The 19,482-nt window shown below is 47.5% G+C and overlaps 1 protein-coding gene across 1 annotated transcript in view; it reads left to right on the top strand.

Moving 5' to 3' along the window:
- Positions 1–12,444: 12,444 nt before the first annotated feature.
- Slc6a20 (solute carrier family 6 member 20) overlaps positions 12,445–19,482 on the top strand; it is a 41,345-nt gene continuing 34,307 nt past the window's right edge. The window contains exon 1 of the mRNA XM_027932463.2: positions 12,445–12,602. Coding sequence (XP_027788264.1) covers positions 12,482–12,602 — 121 coding nt within the window. The 5' untranslated portion in view covers positions 12,445–12,481. The remainder of the gene's footprint in view (positions 12,603–19,482) is intronic.

Raw genomic sequence — 19,482 nt, 5'->3', positions numbered from 1 at the left:
TGCCGACAATAGAATGAGTCAGGATGTAGAAGATTAGAGCAATACAGTAGCAAATTGGACCTAACAAATAAAATGCTGCCCCCCAAACTGTAGCATCCAGGTTTTAAGCACAGAGAATACTCATGAAAATCAGCCACACACTGTATCAAGTATCTACAAAATTCAATAGACTGAACCTCCTAGTCCGCTCTACTGAACATTCCCAAAGGCTCTATTCTTTAAATTCACTGTCCGTGGCAATGAAAATTCACCAAGCACAGCTACACTCGGCATGGCTGTGTCCCACCACAGCAGGATGTTAAGCAAAAGAAGTAAAAGTGGCTCCGGAGGCTGAGGCAGGAGAATTGTGAGTTCAAGGTCAGCAATTTAGCCAGGCCCTCAACAACTCAGTGGACCCTGTTTCTAAATAAACTACAAAAAACAAAAAGGGCTGAAGGCTGAAGATGTGGCTCAGTGGTTAAGTGCCCCTGGGTTTAATCCCTAGGAAGGAAGAGGAAGCGGAGGAGCAGGAGGAGGAGGAGGAGGAGGGGGAGGAGGAGGAGGAGGGGGAGGAGGGGGAGGAGGAGGAGGAGAGGGAGGAGAAGAAGAAGAAGAAGGAAAAAATGCAAAAAAGAAAGACGTTATTATTTTATTCCAGCAAAGTTTAAAACCAGGCAAAAACTGAGCTACGTTTTGTCAGGGTATATGGAAAAGGATCATAATCATGAAGTCATCAGGAAGAAAAGCTGATAAACTATGAAACTGTTTTATAAAAGTTGAGATCACATCACCTCTGGGGGAAGTGAGGAGAGAAGAACTGGAAAGAGCGTGCTCTTGAGAGCTGGGACTAGGTCCTTTCTTCAGCCCAGGGCTGGCTCCCTGGGCACTTGCTCATCATTATTTGTTAACCTATGCACCTTTCCGCAGGTAGGCTGGGCATCTCCATACAAAAATAATGCATAATATCTATAATCCCAGCAGCTCAGGAGGCCAAGGCAGGAGGATGCCAAGTTCAAAGCCAACCTCAGCAATTTAGCAAGGTTCTTATCAACTTAGTGAGAGGCTATCTCAAAATAAAAAGGGCAGGGTATGTGGCTCAATGGTTAAGCACCCCAGGTTCAATCCCTGGAACCAAAAAAAATAGTGCATCAATGAAAATCCAACACGGCAGACATTGATGCAAGAATAAATCAACACAGGTTTCATGTTAAGAAATGGAAACAAAGACATCAGAGCAGTTCCAGGAGTGTGAATTTCCCTGTAACCCAGCAGGGAAAGAATGGATGCAGTACAACCACTCCCAGATGGCGTCTGAGTTATTTTCAGACAAGTGGGCACTTGGGTAAGCATGGAACCGGTGAGGGACTCCTTTAGCTCATGAGAAGACGTGTGTGTTGCATGGATGACAAAATTATCTTTAAGACCTCTTTCTTTTTTTTTCCTGTTGACTCACTGGATTTTAGAGAAGAGATTTAGCACTGGGGACAAGGCTAAAATAGAGGAGGGATTCAGCAGAGAGAAGATCAAAGATCAATGAAGACTGATAAAATGAGTGGCGGAGCAGTACGGTAGGATCCCTGCTCTCCTGAAGAAAGGTAGCCAGTTGCCAACCTTATGGAACCTTCTAGAACTAGACATCAAGAGACTCCTCTGCTGAGAACATTTTTTCTCGAGACTCTTGCATCTGTGTTTCAAAGCTCCAAGGATGATTCTGATGTGCTCTCTGACTTAAAAATTCGGGGTGCTCCTGAGCTATTCACCAGGGGTCTTCTTTAACTCTGGCCTGAGATTTTTCACAAGCTCCCCAGGGATGCCCAGGCACACGGATCCCCCCACACACACACCACATTTTGAGGATGGGAAAGGTGGAAGAAGTCAAATACACTTTGAACCCCAGAGCTTACGCACGACTTTGAACCATTGAGCTTGTGAAACAAAGAATGTGTGTTTCCTGGCAGAGGGACACTCACGGGGCTTCTCCTGTTTTGAAAGGAGAGATCGAGAACAGAACATCTTAGCAGGACACAGTGAATCTCCTTGGGGGTCACTAGCCCAGGCAGCATGGCTCAGGCATACTCTGACCCTGGAAAATATTGACACAGTGTTCTGTCTGTTTCCCCCCCTACCACCAGACTTGCCTTCTCACTGGTCTGAATTCTTGTTGCCAGGAAAAAAAAAAAAAAAAATATTTGAGTTCAAGGAATGAATGTAGCCAAGACCAACAAAGAATCCCAAAGGCTTCACTGCCAATCTCCGGCCCCGCTGTTCCCACAGCACGGGGCTGCCTTACCCAAGGCAGGCAACCCACTGAGAAGTAGTGGTGGGGAGAGCCACTGTGTTTTCCAAGTAAGCTCCTTCCTGCATCTGTTCTCTCTGACCTGAAAACGGTGTTTGTTCCAGTCCGGCCTTTCTAAACAGTGCCTGCTTTGTGCTAGTTTGCTCCAATTAATGACTTCAGACAAACAAGCATCAGCTCACGCAAAACCCACTCAGGTTGCTGACTCTCTCCACGCCGCTGTCCTTTGGAGGTGGGTACGTGGACAGAAGGACACCAGAGGCTAAACTTATTTTCCTTTCTCCTACTGCAAGTTTCGGGATGCCCTGAGTTTGTACCCAGTATGTACTGCCGAAGTATAGATTCAGACTTCTTTTAGCATTCCCCTACATGAAGCTAAACCTTCTTTGCTCTCAAGACTTGGACTTTGCATTTCCTTAAAGTCACCTGCGTCCCATTCATCTTTGTCATACCCCACAGCAGAGGCAGGGCCAGAAACAGCCCTGCTAGCCATCAACCCAATCCCAGTGTCATGGAAGCCGAGGTCTCTATTTCTGACCAGCAATTCTTCACCGCCCTGGGGGGCTCTTGGCCTCTTGTTAGATTTATTGGATTTTCTCAATTGCTTGGAAGTATTCAGTGAAAGATCAGAACTGGACCCCGTTTGAGAAACGTAAGATGTCTACTTAGGTTATCGACTCAGTATGTATTTTGCTTCCGAAGGCCACCAATGCCAACTGCAGTTAATTGTTTAACTCTACAATGCTATCACCTATGTGTGAGTGGGGGTATGCGTATAAACACCACGTGAAGACCAAATTGAACACAGGCTCTGCAAGTCACCAGCCCAGGGGGCAGCAGGGAGCCAGTGTTAAATGACCCCGAAATGAAACAATCAGACAAATCCTGAATACAGGACATTATGCAATTGAAACAATTAGCCTGGTCTTTCGGAAAGTCAATGTCAGGAAAATTAAAAGCTGGGAAAACTTTACCCTAGAACAGTTCTCTATTCACAGCCACTCAATGAAATGTTGGAACCCTGATCAGAGCCTGAAGTCCTGAGAAGACATTTGGGGGAAATCTCCTTGAAACTTTTGCTTTGCATACCTTCAGGAAGTCTAAAATTGTCCACCTCCTCACGACATTTTAGTTCTTTTTCTAAATTTCTTTTTTTTTTTTTTAGTTGCAGATGAACACAATGCCTTTAACTATTATTTTTAGTGGTGCTTTGGATCAAACCCAGTGCCTCGCATGTGCCAGGCAAGCAAGCGCTCTACCACTGAGCCCCATCCCCAGCCCCATTATTTTAGATCTTATCAGTCCTCTAAGCGATATCCTCTTCTACCTGTTTAAATTTTAAGTTGTACCTTTTTATGTTTTCAAACTGTCACAAACTCTCTTCTGTGGTGAGATCTTATCATGGATCAAGGTCCCTGCCGTGATGTTCTGGAGGCTGATTAAGACGCATCTTATGTGTATTATTATCATTTTATCCTATAGAGAATTCATTGGGCTTCATGCATTAGTGGGTGGGAAATGATGAGCTCTTAATGCTTTAGATACTATATCCCCCATACCTTATTATTATTATTATTATTATTATTATTATTATTATTATTAGAATTCTAGGTAAACATACACTAGATTTTATTGTCCCACATTTCTTATTTATTTGGTTTATTTTGGCTTTTTTTTTTTTTTTGTAGTGGGGATTGAACTCGGGGCACTTGACCACTGAGCCACATCCCCAGCCCTATTTAGTATTTTATTTAGAGACAGGGTCTCACTGAGTTGCTTAACACCTCACTTTTGCTGAGGCTGGCTTTGAACTAGAGATCCTCCTGCCTCAGCCTCTTAAACCACTGGGATTACAGGCGCACACCACCACACCCGGCATTTTATTTATATATATCTTATCTTCTTTCATTTTTTTTTGTCTCTTCATCTCTTGTGCAGTATGCCAGATCATTTTTCCTGACCTATCTTTAAGTCCATCCCATCTCTCTTTAGCTCTGTCTAGTCTGCTTTTAAACACATTGACTGAGTTTTAAAATTCCATTATTGCATTTTTCACTTCTAGAAGTTCCATTTGGTTCTTTTTATGATAATATGCCTTATCCGTTTTCGTTCCCTGTTCTTTATATGTTCTGCTTTATCTGCCAGCAATGAGAAGTGTTCAGAAATCTCCATCATGGTGGAAGGAATTCCAGGTTTTCCCTTTAGTCCCATCAAATTTTTTTCTTTTTTTTTTTTTGAAGCCATTTTATTAATTGTGTTGATCATGCAGATATTGTGTCTTTCTTGTGATAAATGTTCTTTCCATTGCTAATGACACTATGTGGTTTAAAGTCTGTCTTGTCTGATGTGCAATACAGCCATTCCTAGCTTTATTTTGAGTAGCATTCTCCTGGTACATCTTTTTTTTTTTTTTTTTTTTTGTAATTTTGCTATACATTTTCCTGCAATCTGATGGTTGGTACTATCTCTTTATGAATAGCATGTAGGTATTTCTGATTTTAAAATCCCAGTCATTATGGTCTCTGACTTTCATATATGGTCCACTTAACTTGTTTAAATTTACTATTATTACTAATAGCATTCGGACTTCCATCTTCTGTCGTACTTTGTGCTATTTGTCCTGAATTTTTGATAAATTTTCCTCTTTTTTTTCCTTTATCAGACTATGCAAGAATATAAAGCAACTAGAAATCTTAGGCTGTCATGGAAATATTGATACACACATATATAAATTCATATATTTACATTTATACATACCTATTCACATATATATGTATATACATATATATGAATTGATACAGCCAACATAGAGACCATCTCCTGACATACCGTGGTTCAGCCTTGCCATCCAGAGAAACGTTAGCCTGTGTGTACCAGGACACATGTACCAGAATGTCTCTAGCAACATTCTCCACACTGGGCTAAAAACTGTTAATGACCTAGATGTCCATCAGTAGTAAAATGCACAAATAATATACAAATATAGTCACATAGGCAATATAATAGCGTGGCAAGAAAACCTGTAGCTACAATACAAACTTAGACAGAACAAACAAGACATCATGTGAGGCAGAAGAAGTCAGACACGGAAGAACAACCACGGTATTTTTTCACAGTACACAACTTGAACACGTGATATGAAGTATGAACACTCAAATGCAGGTGCGAGGCCCGGAGGCCGAGGGGGTGGCACGGGTTTTCTTGAGCTGAGGGAAAGCATTCACTGAGATAGAGATGGATTTTTCGGTGCAGTTTTCTGTAGAGATATTATATTTCATTTTGAAAAGAAAAAATAGTGGTTAATATATTAAGATCATTTTCCAAATTTCCTCATGCACTAACAAACCACCATCCGGGGCCAAGTCATCTAGTCTGTTTAGGACTCGCTGTGTATCGGTCCTGGTCTGGGTCTGCAGACATGCAGGGGAGGTGGTCAGCACACACAGTCTTACTGGGAAGAAGGGTCCTTCCATCACAACAGAAGGAACAGAAAAGAAAAAAAAGGGAAGGTCGTATGTCCTGCTGTATGTGACAGAATGGGTTCCTGATAAGTTAGGTCTCAGCGCCACATCACTCCTTCACAGAGGCAAGGAGTGAATGGTGTGATGAGAAACCAGGGCAAGGAATATGGCCACACCTTTGGATAAAGATTGGTGGTAAGATCCAGAAGATTCTAGAACATGCTGTTAGTGGAACCTGGGAAGGAAAGTATGGGGTATGTGTGTGTTGGGGGTGTGGGGGGTGGTCTCAGCAGTGCCAGGGAGAAAAGGATAACTGATGGGGGAGATGCCAAAGCCCCAGAGGAGGGTTGAGGCCCATGCTCAGGGCAACTCGTGGGGAGAGGGCCAGCGTGAGGCAAGTTCCCCTGGGCTATCTGTGGGCTCGTGGGACCTCTGTTAAGTCATCAGTGAGATGAGGGATGCGGGAGGAAAGGTTTGAGGCACACAGAGAAGGTCTGGAACCTTCTCCCAGGGCCACAGACAGCATGGAACCAGAGATGGATCGCGGAGGAGAGAGCAACAGCAAGACCCTGCTGAGCTCTCCCACCTGTGCTTGCAATTAGGCCATCGCATGCAGCTTTTGGTGCTTCCCCAGGATCTCCTAGCAGCAGCCTAGAGAGTCCAGAAATCCTGGAGTTAGGTGGCACTGCGAAACAGCGGAGGGAGCAAGAGGACAAAGGTAGGGGGGAGGGAGCTGAGTGGAACTGGCCAACCATGAGGTCCAGGCCAGAAAGGGTGGCACTAGGAAAATAGGGAGGGAGGTCCAGAGTCAGGGGCCCGTGGACAGAGGGCGGATTCTGGGGCATAGGAAGCAGAAAGGCAGCTGGGCTTGCAAATAGGCCATCACAGGGGCTAGGGTCAGAAGAGAGGTGTGTCTCATCATCCAGGAAGAGGAGGTTCAGGGCTTGGAGGCACCTTCGAGCATATCTAGTCTCCCTGCTCCAGGATGGGGAGCCACAGCCCTGGGGAAGCCCGGGATGCCCCGCTCAGCATTCTGAGAGACAGAGGATGACAGGGCAGCACGCAGGACATTGCTTTATCCCAAGCAGCTGCACATACTCCAGGCCCAGAGAGGAAAGTCCACGGAAGAAACCTTCACTGAATCCTTCCCCCGACCCCACACCTTGGGGCTGTCCAAAGGAACTCCTGGGAGGATGGCAGTGCTCTGTGTCTGCCCTGTCCCACACAGCAGCCATTGGCCACATATGGCTTTCATGCTCCTGAAATGTGACCGAGGAACCGAACACTAAGGATGGCGTTTATTCCTTTCAATTAAATTAAAGTTAAGTAACCACATGTGGTGAATGTGGTGCACAGAGAACTTCAGATCCTCTTCTCTACAACAAGGGAATGCAAAGGAAAGGGCTCAGATAGGGGTTTCCGGTATATTGGAGACCCCAACTCTATGCCAAATAAAATTCCACACAGAAACACAAAGGCACCACGGTGGGCTACTATATAGGGGGCTCTGTACCAGCCCTGTCCAAGCCCTGGGCACAATCCCGCGGATGCTTCTGGGAATTCCAGAGCTGTGTGGGCAGAGTCTGTAGGCAAGACCCATGGAGGACAGAGCGTGTTAAGGAGGCACCAGCGAGATCTTTAAAAATGTTTAAGGTGTGTGGATGGATCTTAAAATGCATTCGAAAAACACTAGCTTTTCATGTATGGTAAGGATATAAAACTTCCTTCTCAGATGTGTTTATGTGAACAAGTGAATTCATTTAAAAGGAAATGATTAAAAATCGGTACATTTGGTTCACAAACATGTCAAAAATGGCAAACTTGGCAGGAGCGTGGGAGGGATAGATGAGTCTGACTCCGGATTGGGGCACCCTCTGGGAGCTTGTGGGAAACACAGAACCCATGGAACCAGGAACTGTGTTTTCACAAGACTCCCAGGGACTGCTGGGCACACTGAGGCTTCAGAAGCACTGCCACCGGGCCACGCCCAGGTCCTGGGCTGAGGCCAGAAGCTCCATAGCAGCCAAGAGAGCCCTAGGTCTCAGGGAGAAGGGAGAGACTCTCACAGTTCCTTCACACCACACACCCATCCACATCACACACACACATATACCAGGACACACACTGCACCAACCAACACACCCATGCACACACACAAATGCACACCATACTTACACTCATGCACACAGTGCATACACACAGAGACTGCATATGTACACATACACATCCATACACCCACATATGCACCCACACATGCCTGCACATGTACACACTGCACACAAATGAGTACACACACTGCACACATGCATTCATACAAGTGCACATACAGCACACATATATGTACACACATGTGCATATACACAAGTGCACACAGCACCAATGCGTACACACACCGTGCACACACATGTGCGTGCATTTATGCCTGCACACACAGGTGCATGCATGCACAGCCCTTAGGAAGGGGCTCCTCTAGGCTCTTGGGAGGACTCTCCTCCTTCCCACCTGAGCTGGGTCAGTCCCTCAGCATTTCCTCTACAGAGCCTCCTCCTGCTGGTTTCCACACTCCTGTTTGCACTGTGTTTCTCTCTGTGTGAGCAGGTACCTTGGGTTGTGGGGAAGGGGACAGTCATGATCCAGGTTTTGGCTTGAGTTCCAGAGCCTAGCAGCCTCCTGGGACATAGCCCATGTACAATAAAGACTTCAATGGACCAAAGAAAGGTTCTGCAATGCAGACGTCTGAGGGTGGTGGGCGCTGTGAACAACGAGCATGAACTTCACTGCACCCAGGGCTCAGTCAGCAGCAGAGTTTTTATTTCTCCATTAATTCTTGAGACTCAACCACATACCTGGCACTAGGGGGAAAAGATTGTTTAGGCAGGCTCCAGCCACAGCCCTGAGGGCACAGGTACAATGAACGCACTCTTCATGACAACACAGCACTGTAAGCCTTAGACCAGGCCAGACTTGGGGGCACAGAGTGGCAGCAATCCATTCTGGCTGGGGATGGGGTACAGGTGCTTCCAAAAACGGGTCATATTTCATCGGGTTGGAGAAGAACAGAGAGGATATCTTCCCGGGCTGAGGGGCTGCTCAGAGATACACAAACACACAGCATTTTCCTGAAAGTGAAAACTCGAGGTTCTGGAACCCAGGTGTGCAAGGGTCAAATTCCTCAAGGCCCAATTTAAAAAAAAAAAAAATCCTCAGGCCCTCACAAAGAAAGCAAAGGAGTTTGGACTTTATCTTGTGGATAACTGGGAGCCCTGGATGGTTAAATAAGAATGGAATCACCAGGATAAGCAAATGATTGAAAGCTGTGTGACCTTCGTAGTTGGTGGGGTAGGAATCTGGAACCCTGACACAGGTCGAGTGGCTCACACCCCTGCAACTATATCAGGGCCGTGCCCTCCTTCTCCACCTGTGGCAGAAATCAGATAACACAGGCATGCTCACGTGCTATCCTGCAGGGCATCTTGTCCTGATTGACATGGGGCACGTGGCAGGCTCTCCTGAACTGCTCTTACAGGTCCCTTGGTGCATACAGGATGTGGCTCAGCTAGGCTGAAAACCGCACTGTCCTGGGGCTCCAGCCACCATGGAGAGCGGAACCCCCTCCCCTGCTCCAAACTCCCTCACCACCTTCATGGGGTGCTGGCGCTGTCTCCTTCAGGCTCCTGAGAGCTGACCGGAAATTTTTCAGACATTTTGCAAGCTGGTTATTAAACAGCCATTATTAGGAACTGAGTTCTATAAAAATAGTTATTGCATACATCTTTTAAAATAGAGGTCATAAGTATTCAAAGAAACATTGCTCAGAGGTAATAAATGCCATTTTCTAATATTTACGATACCATTAGCTATGCTTTCCAGGCTATCTATGTCTACTGTACCTGCATGGTGTAAATTCATTTTATACACACACACACACACACACACACACACACTAGTTTTGGATGGACATGATACCTTTATTTTATTTATTTATTTTTATATGGTACTAAGAATCGAACCCAGTGCCTCACACGTGCTAGGTGAGTGCTCTACCACTGAGCCACAACCCCAGCCCCTGTAAATTCATTTTAATGATGCATTAGTGCACATCTCTCTCCAACTCCATGATTAATGACATCTCATCCGTGGCTCGGAATTGGCCTTTGTGGGAGTATTTACACCATGGAAATCGACAAATATACATATCAGAGCTTTTTCTGGAGAGATCAGGGTTAAACACTCTCCAGCCCACATTCGATCCCACCCCGTGGAAGCCCACCCACCCACTCTTCTGTTACTAAATTGGCAGATTCTTTTCCTACTCAGTCCTGTTTGCAAATAAGCAGACAGTACCGGGAGCAGATGGGAAATTTTAGTCAATGGCCAAAGAACAAAGAAGAAGAGCTCACGCTCAACAGGCACCTTCTCTGGAGTCTGGGTGTTCACTAGCAATAGGTGACAAGGAGGTGTGGTCTGCATGCTATTATCAGAGTTTCTCATAGGAAGGGGAGGAGATCCAGGGATCAGGGTGCCATCTCTTTTCTTCTCTAACTTGGGCATGGCCAGATCTATCATGGCACCGGGGGTGTGTTTTATATCATTATAATGAGATGTAATGAGCCAAAGTTTTCTGGAGTGTCAACTTGGCATCTGGACTCTGTGGTAGGGAGTAGGGTGTATGTGATAACTTGACAGTGGGTAAGGAGAGCAGGTGGTTATCAGTCTCCAGCTTTCACTTCTACAAGCAAGTGGTATCTGTAAGGAAACAGAGCTGATAGAACAATAGGTGATTAACAACTTGGAGCTCAGGAGGGTGACACTTCCTTTCCACACAGGCAGCCCCATCAGTGCCTCTGGCCTTGTCAGATTGGAGCAAGGTGACCTGAGTGACTGCCTCATTTGCAAGCACTGGGTCCTGTTGTGGGGTTATCTGGGTGATTCTTTGTGCTGCCCAAACCAGTACCCCCTCCAACACACTGGCCAGACTCCCAGGGAGCGTGCCTGTAACGAATGGAAGGAGGTGAGATCCCTGCGGCAGGGAATTCAACAGGGGCCTGGCCTCTGCCAAGCCAACAAATTTCAAGTAGTTCTATGTTCCAGGTGATAGACAACTGCGCCGGGCATCTCTCTTGAATGTCCCTGCATAGTGAGGAATCCTCTGGGAAAACTCATTTATGAGAACAAGAACATATAAGCAGATATCTCAAGGCAGCAAACTGATTAAACGACATCAAAAACAGAACAAGTGTGGGTGTGAGGATGCCCAGTGACCCAAACCAATGAACGAGTGAACTGGTACCACCACTGTGGAAAGCAAGGGGGCCCGTATCACCAAAGCTGAACATATACCTACCCTAAGCCCCCAAGTCCCAACGGTAAGTGCATCCATCCACCAAAAATATGTTAGGATGCTCTTCACAGTCTCCTTGTGATAGCCCCTAAATGGAATGATACACACAAATATCTGCATAGTCTTTCCTACTGTACTGTGGGTCCTCCTCCTCCTCCTCTTCTTTTTGGAGGTAAAAAGTTCCAAGGATAGTTTGTTTGGGGGAGCCTCCACCAGCACCATTCCCCTCCCCGACCAGCAGGCAGGCACCAGAAGAATTTCAAAGGCCTAAGAAAAGTCCAATTGCAATGACTGCATTTTGGTTTTAAGAGTTCACTAACAGCTCTGCTTTTCCCTTTTAAATTTCACTTGTTTATTTAGCATTTTCTTATCTCTTACTGTGTAACAGGCATAGTTCAAAGTGTGTTATCATCTCATTTGCTGGGTTAGCTAGTCTTTGGTTATCTAGCCTCCTGGGCACTTACAATAAAGGCTTTTTTATTGAGCTCTTACAATATGCCAGCAATAAGCCCTCAATTAATTCTCACGTGAGCCCTCCCTTGGTGGGGTATGTTTGTTCCCACTATTGGGGAGGAAACAGAGGTTCAGAGAAGTCAAATGACTTGCCAAGATTTCACAGCAAGTCAGTGGTGGAACTTCGATACTAACCAAGATCCTATTTTAACACAAAGTGCAGGCGTAGTCCGTGTCATGTCGTGTGACCCACTGCACCTAAGCCACCTTGTGGGTCTGGTCCCGACTTGGCCTAAGGAATCAGAATTCCAGGTCCCTGTTCTGGCCTGGACAGTGGAGTTTCCCACAGCAATACTTCAAAGCCTGATTCCATCCCGCCCTCCAAAGGTACAGAGCCCAGCTGTACAGTGGATAGAGCTACCCTGGGCACTGGAGAGGGGACGGTCCCTGGCTCCTTCCAGTCTCTGCGGGAAGGTCACGGCTCCTCCTCCGCGAAGCCACTACCCGTTTGCTTTGCCTTAGTGGTCTTCTTCCCTGGGTCTCTCTTGGTCTCGCACATGCACTCGGTCCAACCTATGAAACTGCCCCCGCTGTGGGTCAAAGACCCTTGAAAATGTTCCATCCAGTCCAAAGTAAGCGTCTCCCTTCCCCAGAAAGCCAGCTCCAGGAGGGCTGGGATGTGTGTGGGTCACAGGTTTGTCCGCGACCAGGCCTGGCACCCAGCGGGCACTCGATCAAAAAGGGGCAAGGGGCCGAGGGACCCCATTGGGAGCTCCACCGCCCCGCGCCCACCACCCCGGGCGCTTCCCCAGCGCGGCGGCCCGGCGGGTGGGGCTCGCCGTCAGCCACTACCAGCCTCGCCCTCCGCGGGCGCCGTTAATAAGATTAGCAATTAAAAGCCAAGAGCCGAGAGCGCCGCGGCTGGGGCAGCGGGGCCAGTGGAGTCGGGCCATGGAGAAGGTGCGGCCGCAATGGGGCCACCAGCGGCAGTTCGTGTTGGCTTGCATCTCTTACGCCGTGGGCCTGGGCAATGTGTGGCGCTTCCCCTACCTGTGCCAGCTGTACGGCGGAGGTGAGTGCGCCCAGCCCGTGCGCGCGGGGCGCTGGGCTGCGCGCGGGAGGCGCGGGAGGCGCGGGAGGCGCCGGGCTCCACCCGGCTAGGAGCCAGCGCGCCTAGGCTCGGAGCGCGACCGATCGCTCAGCCCGCAGCCACAGAGCCAGGTCGTCCCGGAACCCCCGACCCCACCCGGAGTCCACCCAGAGCAGAGCTCCCAATCGGTCGGCTGCAGCTGCAGCAGGGTGAGAGCCAAGGCGCGGGATGCTGCTCTCTCCCCTGGGAGAAGGAGAGGTGGCCCTCCGACGTGGCTTCTTAGAAACCTGAAGTGTACGTGTAAAACTAAGGACAAAATTACAAGTTTCACATCTGAAACTGAAGTCCCTTGCACAGCAGGTTTGATACCCAGGATTCAGGTTAATTTCCAGCTATTTCTTTAACTTCTTTATTTCTTTTAATTTAATTTTTTTTTTTTATTTTTTTTTGGCACGGGGATTGAACCCAAGGGCGCTTTACCACCTAGCCACATTCCTTGCGCTTTTTATTTCCACGAAGTTGCTGAGGCTGGTCTTGAACTTGTGATCCTCCTGCCTCAGCCTCCTGAGTTGCTGGGATTACAGGTGTGCAGCCATCTCAACTGGCTTCTTTCACATCTTTCATGAAAAGATTAGTTTGGGGAGGGGAGGATGGTTTGGTTTGGAACCATGAGGCAGGAAAGGCAGATCATTCCCTATCTGGATTTTGTGGGTTCTTTTTGACAAATGTTTCCTATGAACAGTTGCGGTTGCGGCAGCTCAGGGGACAGCCAGCATCACCTCATGCCACCTGGGAGGTGTGGCAAGAGGGATTCAAGTCCCACCATTTAAAGACGTCTTTCCTCAGTGGTTCCTTTTCTAACATTCTGCCTAAAGGAAATACTCATAGTTCTCACAGAAGGTAGAAAACAGGATGGCCACCACCTTTGGATAAGACTAAACTTTAGAAACTTCCTAAGCCCACGATTAAGGAGTTCAATAAACTATGGAGCATTCACAGTGGTGTTCTTGGCAGCCTTAAAGTGGCCTGTTTATAAAATTTTATCTATGTTTTCATCATGTATTAAAGTGGAGGGAGTGGAAGTCAGAGTCAAAACCTTATAAAACGGATATAAATTTTTAAACAATTATGTTTAAAATATGCAGAGAAAAGGGAATGGGGAAAATGTGCCAATGTATTATCAGGAGTTTATTTTTTTGTTTCTCTTTTCCCCCACCCCTCTCTCTGTGTCTTCTATAATCAGCATAAAAGACAATGAAAGATGTTAGATCCAAGTATTTACACAAAATTTGACCCATTTAAGACCAAGTCCTAAATACTGCTCCCTCCTCCAATCACCTCCCCCCTCAGCTCAAAAACAACTCAACAAAAGGTTAATCCATAGAGATTTTTTTTTAATATTCTCAATTCTGGATCCTTTTCAAAATTTGAAATGGATAAACACCCCATAATTATGTGAAAGGCAGTTGCTGCCATATGCCCCCTCATCTTCCTCACTGACTTTGGAAGGGAGACTTTCATACAGTTCTGGGCTCAGCATACCAGCCTTTATCTGGGTACCTGGTTCCCAACACCCAATTTTCAGGCTAATCGAGTCTCAGTGTCACATGACTGCTTAATTCCATCACCTAAATAGTCTGCAGGTAGGCATGTTATGGCAAGATTGCAATAAATCACCAACTAGATCTTAAAGCAGGAGACAGAACCTTTATTCACCAGCTGGCAGGCCAAGGGGTAGGCTGCAAGTCTACACCCTTTGACCTCCTCCCCAGGTTTGAGTCTACCTTTTATAGTCCAAAACCAATTAATGGTAAGTGGCTGTTGCTATGATTCAAAACCATAAACAAAGGTCATGAGATCTAAAATCATAAGCAGATGGGGAAGTGGGTCAAAACGACCCTAGTTGAGTACAAGTTAAAGAATAGTTGCTAACATCTAGACAATCATTCTCTGCCAGGGTACATTGTCCAAGAAAAATGGGAATCAAAGAGAGAACAATTTTACATTGAATTACAAGAATTGTCATTTTGTGTTGCCAAACATGATATGGGTACAGAGGCAGGGTGATCCCATGGGAGAAGTATTTTTTATGTGCCATCGAGTCTCAGGGTAACATGGAGTCTGTTCCGTCATTGTCCATATAGCCGGGTCCATAACAGGCACAGGTGGGCTGGGTGGTTCTGAAGTCAACTATGTATCCAGGAGTTGCTAGGGAAACCTCAAAGAACAACAAGAGGAAATCTTGGGCCTGGTGCAGAGGACACTTAGGCTGGATGGGTGGTTCCAGATGGCTGGGGGCTGGGTGGCGGATAGATTGGTGGGTGGGCAGGTGAATGGATGGGGTGGCCATAGGTCAGGTGGATGACGAGTGTCTACAGAATAAAGAGCAAACCAAACTCATCTTGGCACAAGAGTCACTTGACCACCTAACAACTCCCCTGTATTTCCACTTCATTTCTTGCCACTCATCTTCTGCAAAACCTCACCCCCAGCTCTTCTGAACAGCTCTCTGTCAGCAAGGGCCAACTTCTCTGCCTCAACTCTTTGCACAAGATAGATTCTTCCCCTGGGGTGCTCTTGTCAGCCTGGCTGCTCTTTGTGACCCTCCGCACTACCTGTCTGGCCAAGGTAGCAGTTGGTCAGAAGCACAGACGTCCTAGGTTTCTCTGTCTCCCCATTCACCCAGCCTCATGGTGGGTGGGGCTGGAGGAGACACCCAATAAATACTTGCTGAATGAATGAACGAGGTCTGTGATGAAAAGCTGTGAGGCAGAATACCGGTGGTTTCTGCTGCACAATAGTCACCTATGAATACGTGATATACATTGCCCCAAACCCAGGCAGTTTACAAACCCATTCTTGACCTGGACGTGAAGGGTGAACAAGCCACATCACAAAAATACTCCTCCTTCTCCCCAGAGCTGCAAACACCCCCAACAAATGAAGGGCTTTGTTTATAAGCCCCAATCCCCCCAGCTGTGCCAAAATGCCTCCCAGAAGCAAGCAGATTAGGGTCTGCACTCCTTTCCATGGGCCAAGGAGGTGATCCCTTTCTGCTCTCCAGGCCAGGCCTGGCACGAGGAATGTTAATTCTGAACATTACATTCCAGGTACTGGTCTTCTCTGTACAGCTCTGGCCACTGGTGCCAGCAATAAAAATAAGCAGTCGAAGGAACGTCACCAAATCCCTTTTTGAGAAGATCAGCAGGTCTGGGGCCACCATGTCAAAGTCTAAGGCAGTGATTATGCAGGAAGAAACCAGGGAGGCAGTGTGCCAAGTACTAACCTATGGGGACAAACAACCCACGAGTCATTTTATGTAAACGTGTGCATGGAAGAAACGCAGAGAAACAAGAGCAGGAAATATAGATTTTTTTCCCCCTCTTAAATTTTCTTCATATGCTTTTTGAACATCACAGAGGTGGGCATCGGATGGCACCTGACCACGCCCTGGGACAATATGCTCTCAGATTTGATGTTCCACTTCCCCTCAAAGCCTCTACTCCTCTCTGGGTCAGGAAGTGAGCTCTTCCAGCGCCCCTTTATCTCTGCTAACCCCAAACTGCTTAAAGCATCGCATCTCCAACAGATTCCCCTCCTCCTCCCAGAGCTTCAGGCACAGAGACCTGCAGGGAGAGCAGGATTCAGTACTTCTAACAAGCTCCTTGTGAGGCTGCCGCTTGGTCCATGGACCACTCTTTGCAGAAAGGGTCAGGGTAGCTCATGTGTCCCCAGATCACCAGCAGCTGGGGGCCTGGCATGGGGTGCTTGGTTGGGGGAGCAGGAACTAATTCATAGCATTTGCTGATGATCATGGTATAAATATTTCCACCATAGCTGGTTCCAAACTACCACCATATTGTCCCACTGTGCAGGGCTGGGAAGAGGTGGGGACAGTTGGCTCTTATGAGCTGGTCTGGGCCATCCCCTATACCACTGGAGCCAGGTGCCATGGAGACGGCTGCTCACACCCTGGGGCTGATCCACAGCACATCAGTTCCAGGAATGGGCCAGGCAACCACTTGAGTGCTCACCTATGACCTGTGTATATGTTTGTGTATCCGGGTGCATTCAGGATGAGACTCGCTGTGTCTACAGATCTCCTGGGAGGGACAGAAGCTGAGTGTCAGAGGTCATAAATTGTCAAGCACCTACGATTCGCAAAGCAAGTTTTGACATGCCAGGCACCGCAGTGTGGACATCTCCTGCACACCCCAGTGTTTCCAGAACCAGTCCTGATTGGTTGGTTTCCAGAACCCCTCCAGTGGGCTCCCGCTTCATGCCAGGTGTAGAGTGGTGCATTCCCTGCAGCTGCACAATCTTCAGAGCGCTGCCACGGTCGGTCCCGTCCCTTTAGTTACAGACAGGAAACAAGTTCAGAGAAGAAAAGTTTGCTTGGTGGGAAGTAGCTGGGGCTCGAGCCACCTTTGTGCCCAAGCTGGGGCCATCTCCCCTCGAGACGGGGGGCTTCCTCCCATGGTTTTGACATGACCCTTGACCATGAAGGCACCTGGACACTCGAGGGGGCATGGCCAAGAGCCTGCAAGTCCACAGTGTCCTCCTCTGATCCCTTGTCCTTCTGGACCAGTGTCCTCTCTACATCTGTTCAGTATGCTCCAAAATGTGTGACGTCCTCCCTTGGCCCAGTGCACCCCACACACCTTGCCCTCTCCAGGAAATCTCCTCCCCCAAAGAAAAAGCAACCTCTTCTGTGCAGCCCCCAGGCTAACCCTCAGTCCTGAGCCGTCACTGAGGGTCTGAAGTGTAGCGCCCCACAGTGGGGAGGAGGAGCAACCAGTAGAACATGGTGGGTCCGCCTGCTGGGAGAAGCCTCCATTCATCTGCATGTTTGTGTCATCAGGACCTGGAAAACCTAGGGGTACCTGTGTCCCACCTCCAGAAACCCTGATTGGGTGGCTCTCAGGCAGGGCCTGAACTTTAGGAGTCTTTAAAATTCCCCCAAGGTATTCTGCTGTGCAGCCCAAATTAAGAGCCACCCTCTGCTGGGCAAGGTGATGCAGGCTTGTAATCCCAGCGCCTCAGGAGGCTGAGACAGGAGGATCTCGAGTTCAAAGCTAGCCTCAGCAACTTAGCAAGGTCCTAGCAACTTGGCGCACCCCATCCCATCTCAAAAATAAAATATAAAAAGGGCTCAGGATGTTGCTCAGTGGTTAAGCACCCCTGAGTGCAATCCCCAGTACCTAAAGACGAAAAAACAAAAGCAACAACAACAAACAAACAAACAAACAAAAAAAAAAAAAAAAAAAACACCACTATCTTATGCCCTTTTATGAACAGAAAGAGGCAGACAATAATTAAAACTAAACAATATCGGCATTCTAGGCACTGAATTGAAGTCATTCAGTAAATACAAACAGGGACAGCAGGCAGTGGGGGACTTCTTGAAGATGGTTTTATTACCCTGGGGGCAGGAAAGGGCAAATATTAGAACCATTCCTTCAGCCCAGAGCAGGCCAAGCTAGGAAGGGCAGTTCAGAGGCTCTGTTGAAATAACTGGAGAAGGACTAACGGCCCCCAGGGAATTCAGAAAGCCATGGGGCAATGGAGTCTGAGGCTCAGCTCAACAACTAGATGTGAAAACACTCCAGGCAGCAGAAACCACGCCTGCAAAGACACAGAAGTGCGTGCATTTGAGGGGAACAGCCAGAGACCCTCGGCGGCCATGATAGATGCAGCGAGGGCTGGGGCTGGGGCAGGGCTGGACAATGGCGAGAGAGGTGCTGGGGGCCAGGAGCGGGTCAGCATGTCCCCCAAGGGCCTTGATTAACGAGTTGAGCTGGAGAACCTGACTCTGAAGGTAAAGCCAGGGTTAGGGGCAGCCACTGATAGAGCTGTGGTTTACAGATGCCAGGATGCAGGCCAGGCTGGAGCTGGGTAGCATGCAGAGTGAGGATGTGCCAGAGCGGATGGGCATGGAGAGGAGGGAAGAGGCTGGACAGGAACTCTAGACATTTCCAACCAGGGCAGATCCATAAGGATGACTTTTAATTTTTTTTTAACCTGATCTTTGGTTATTCACAAAACATTGAATAGGTTTGAGTCTCAATGGGAAACTTTTGGAAGTGGAAGGAGGTGAATGAGGAGAAGGAGGCACTGGGAAGGAGTGTCACACTGGGCAGAGCAGTATGTCTCCAAGGGGGGCCTGGCCCAGCAGCTTCAGTGTCACTCGGGACGCGCTTTGACAAGTAGACCCATGTCCGTACACAGCCGCTCACCCACACAGAGAAAAACTCAGGTTAAAGAATCCAAGTGGTGGTTTTTATTGAGCACAAAGGTCTGTAAGTGGAGAAGATTTACAAAGATTTTGGAAGCCTCAGTTAACTTCCCCCAAAAGTGGTTTTTCTGTGTCTTTGTGGGCCTCAAAGGAGACAGCACAATGGGAGGGCTCACAGAGACAAATGTCACACATGGAGGGGACAGCTGTCACAGAGAGGGGTCTCTCTTCCAGTGAGATTCTTAGGTTTAGCAAACAGATGAGGTACTGCTATGGTCATTAGAAAAATCATAATAACACGCTCTAGAATAACCTATTGTACTTGTCTAGGGGTTGTAAATGTGATATATAAGTTCATGGTCGAGATTCTGGGAAATACAGATATGTGCAAAGACTAAAATACAAAATCACCTGAAATTCCACCATCCAGAGTTAACAGCAGTTAACATTTTTCCTTTAAAATATTAGAACCACATTTCTTTTTACTATCATTTGATGTTTGTATTCAAAATAAACCAATTGGCCAGTGCAGTGGCACATACCTGTAAGCTGAGGCAGAAGGATCACAAGTTCAAAGCCAGTCTTAGCAACTTAGCGAGGCCCTAAGCAACTTAGTGAGGCTCTGCC

This window comes from Marmota flaviventris, chromosome 1, assembly GCF_047511675.1.
Source record: "Marmota flaviventris isolate mMarFla1 chromosome 1, mMarFla1.hap1, whole genome shotgun sequence".
Classification (NCBI taxonomy): domain Eukaryota; kingdom Metazoa; phylum Chordata; class Mammalia; order Rodentia; family Sciuridae; genus Marmota; species Marmota flaviventris.
The sequence above is the reverse complement of the archived record's forward strand: the minus strand, read 5'-3'. Positions and strand labels throughout refer to the sequence as shown.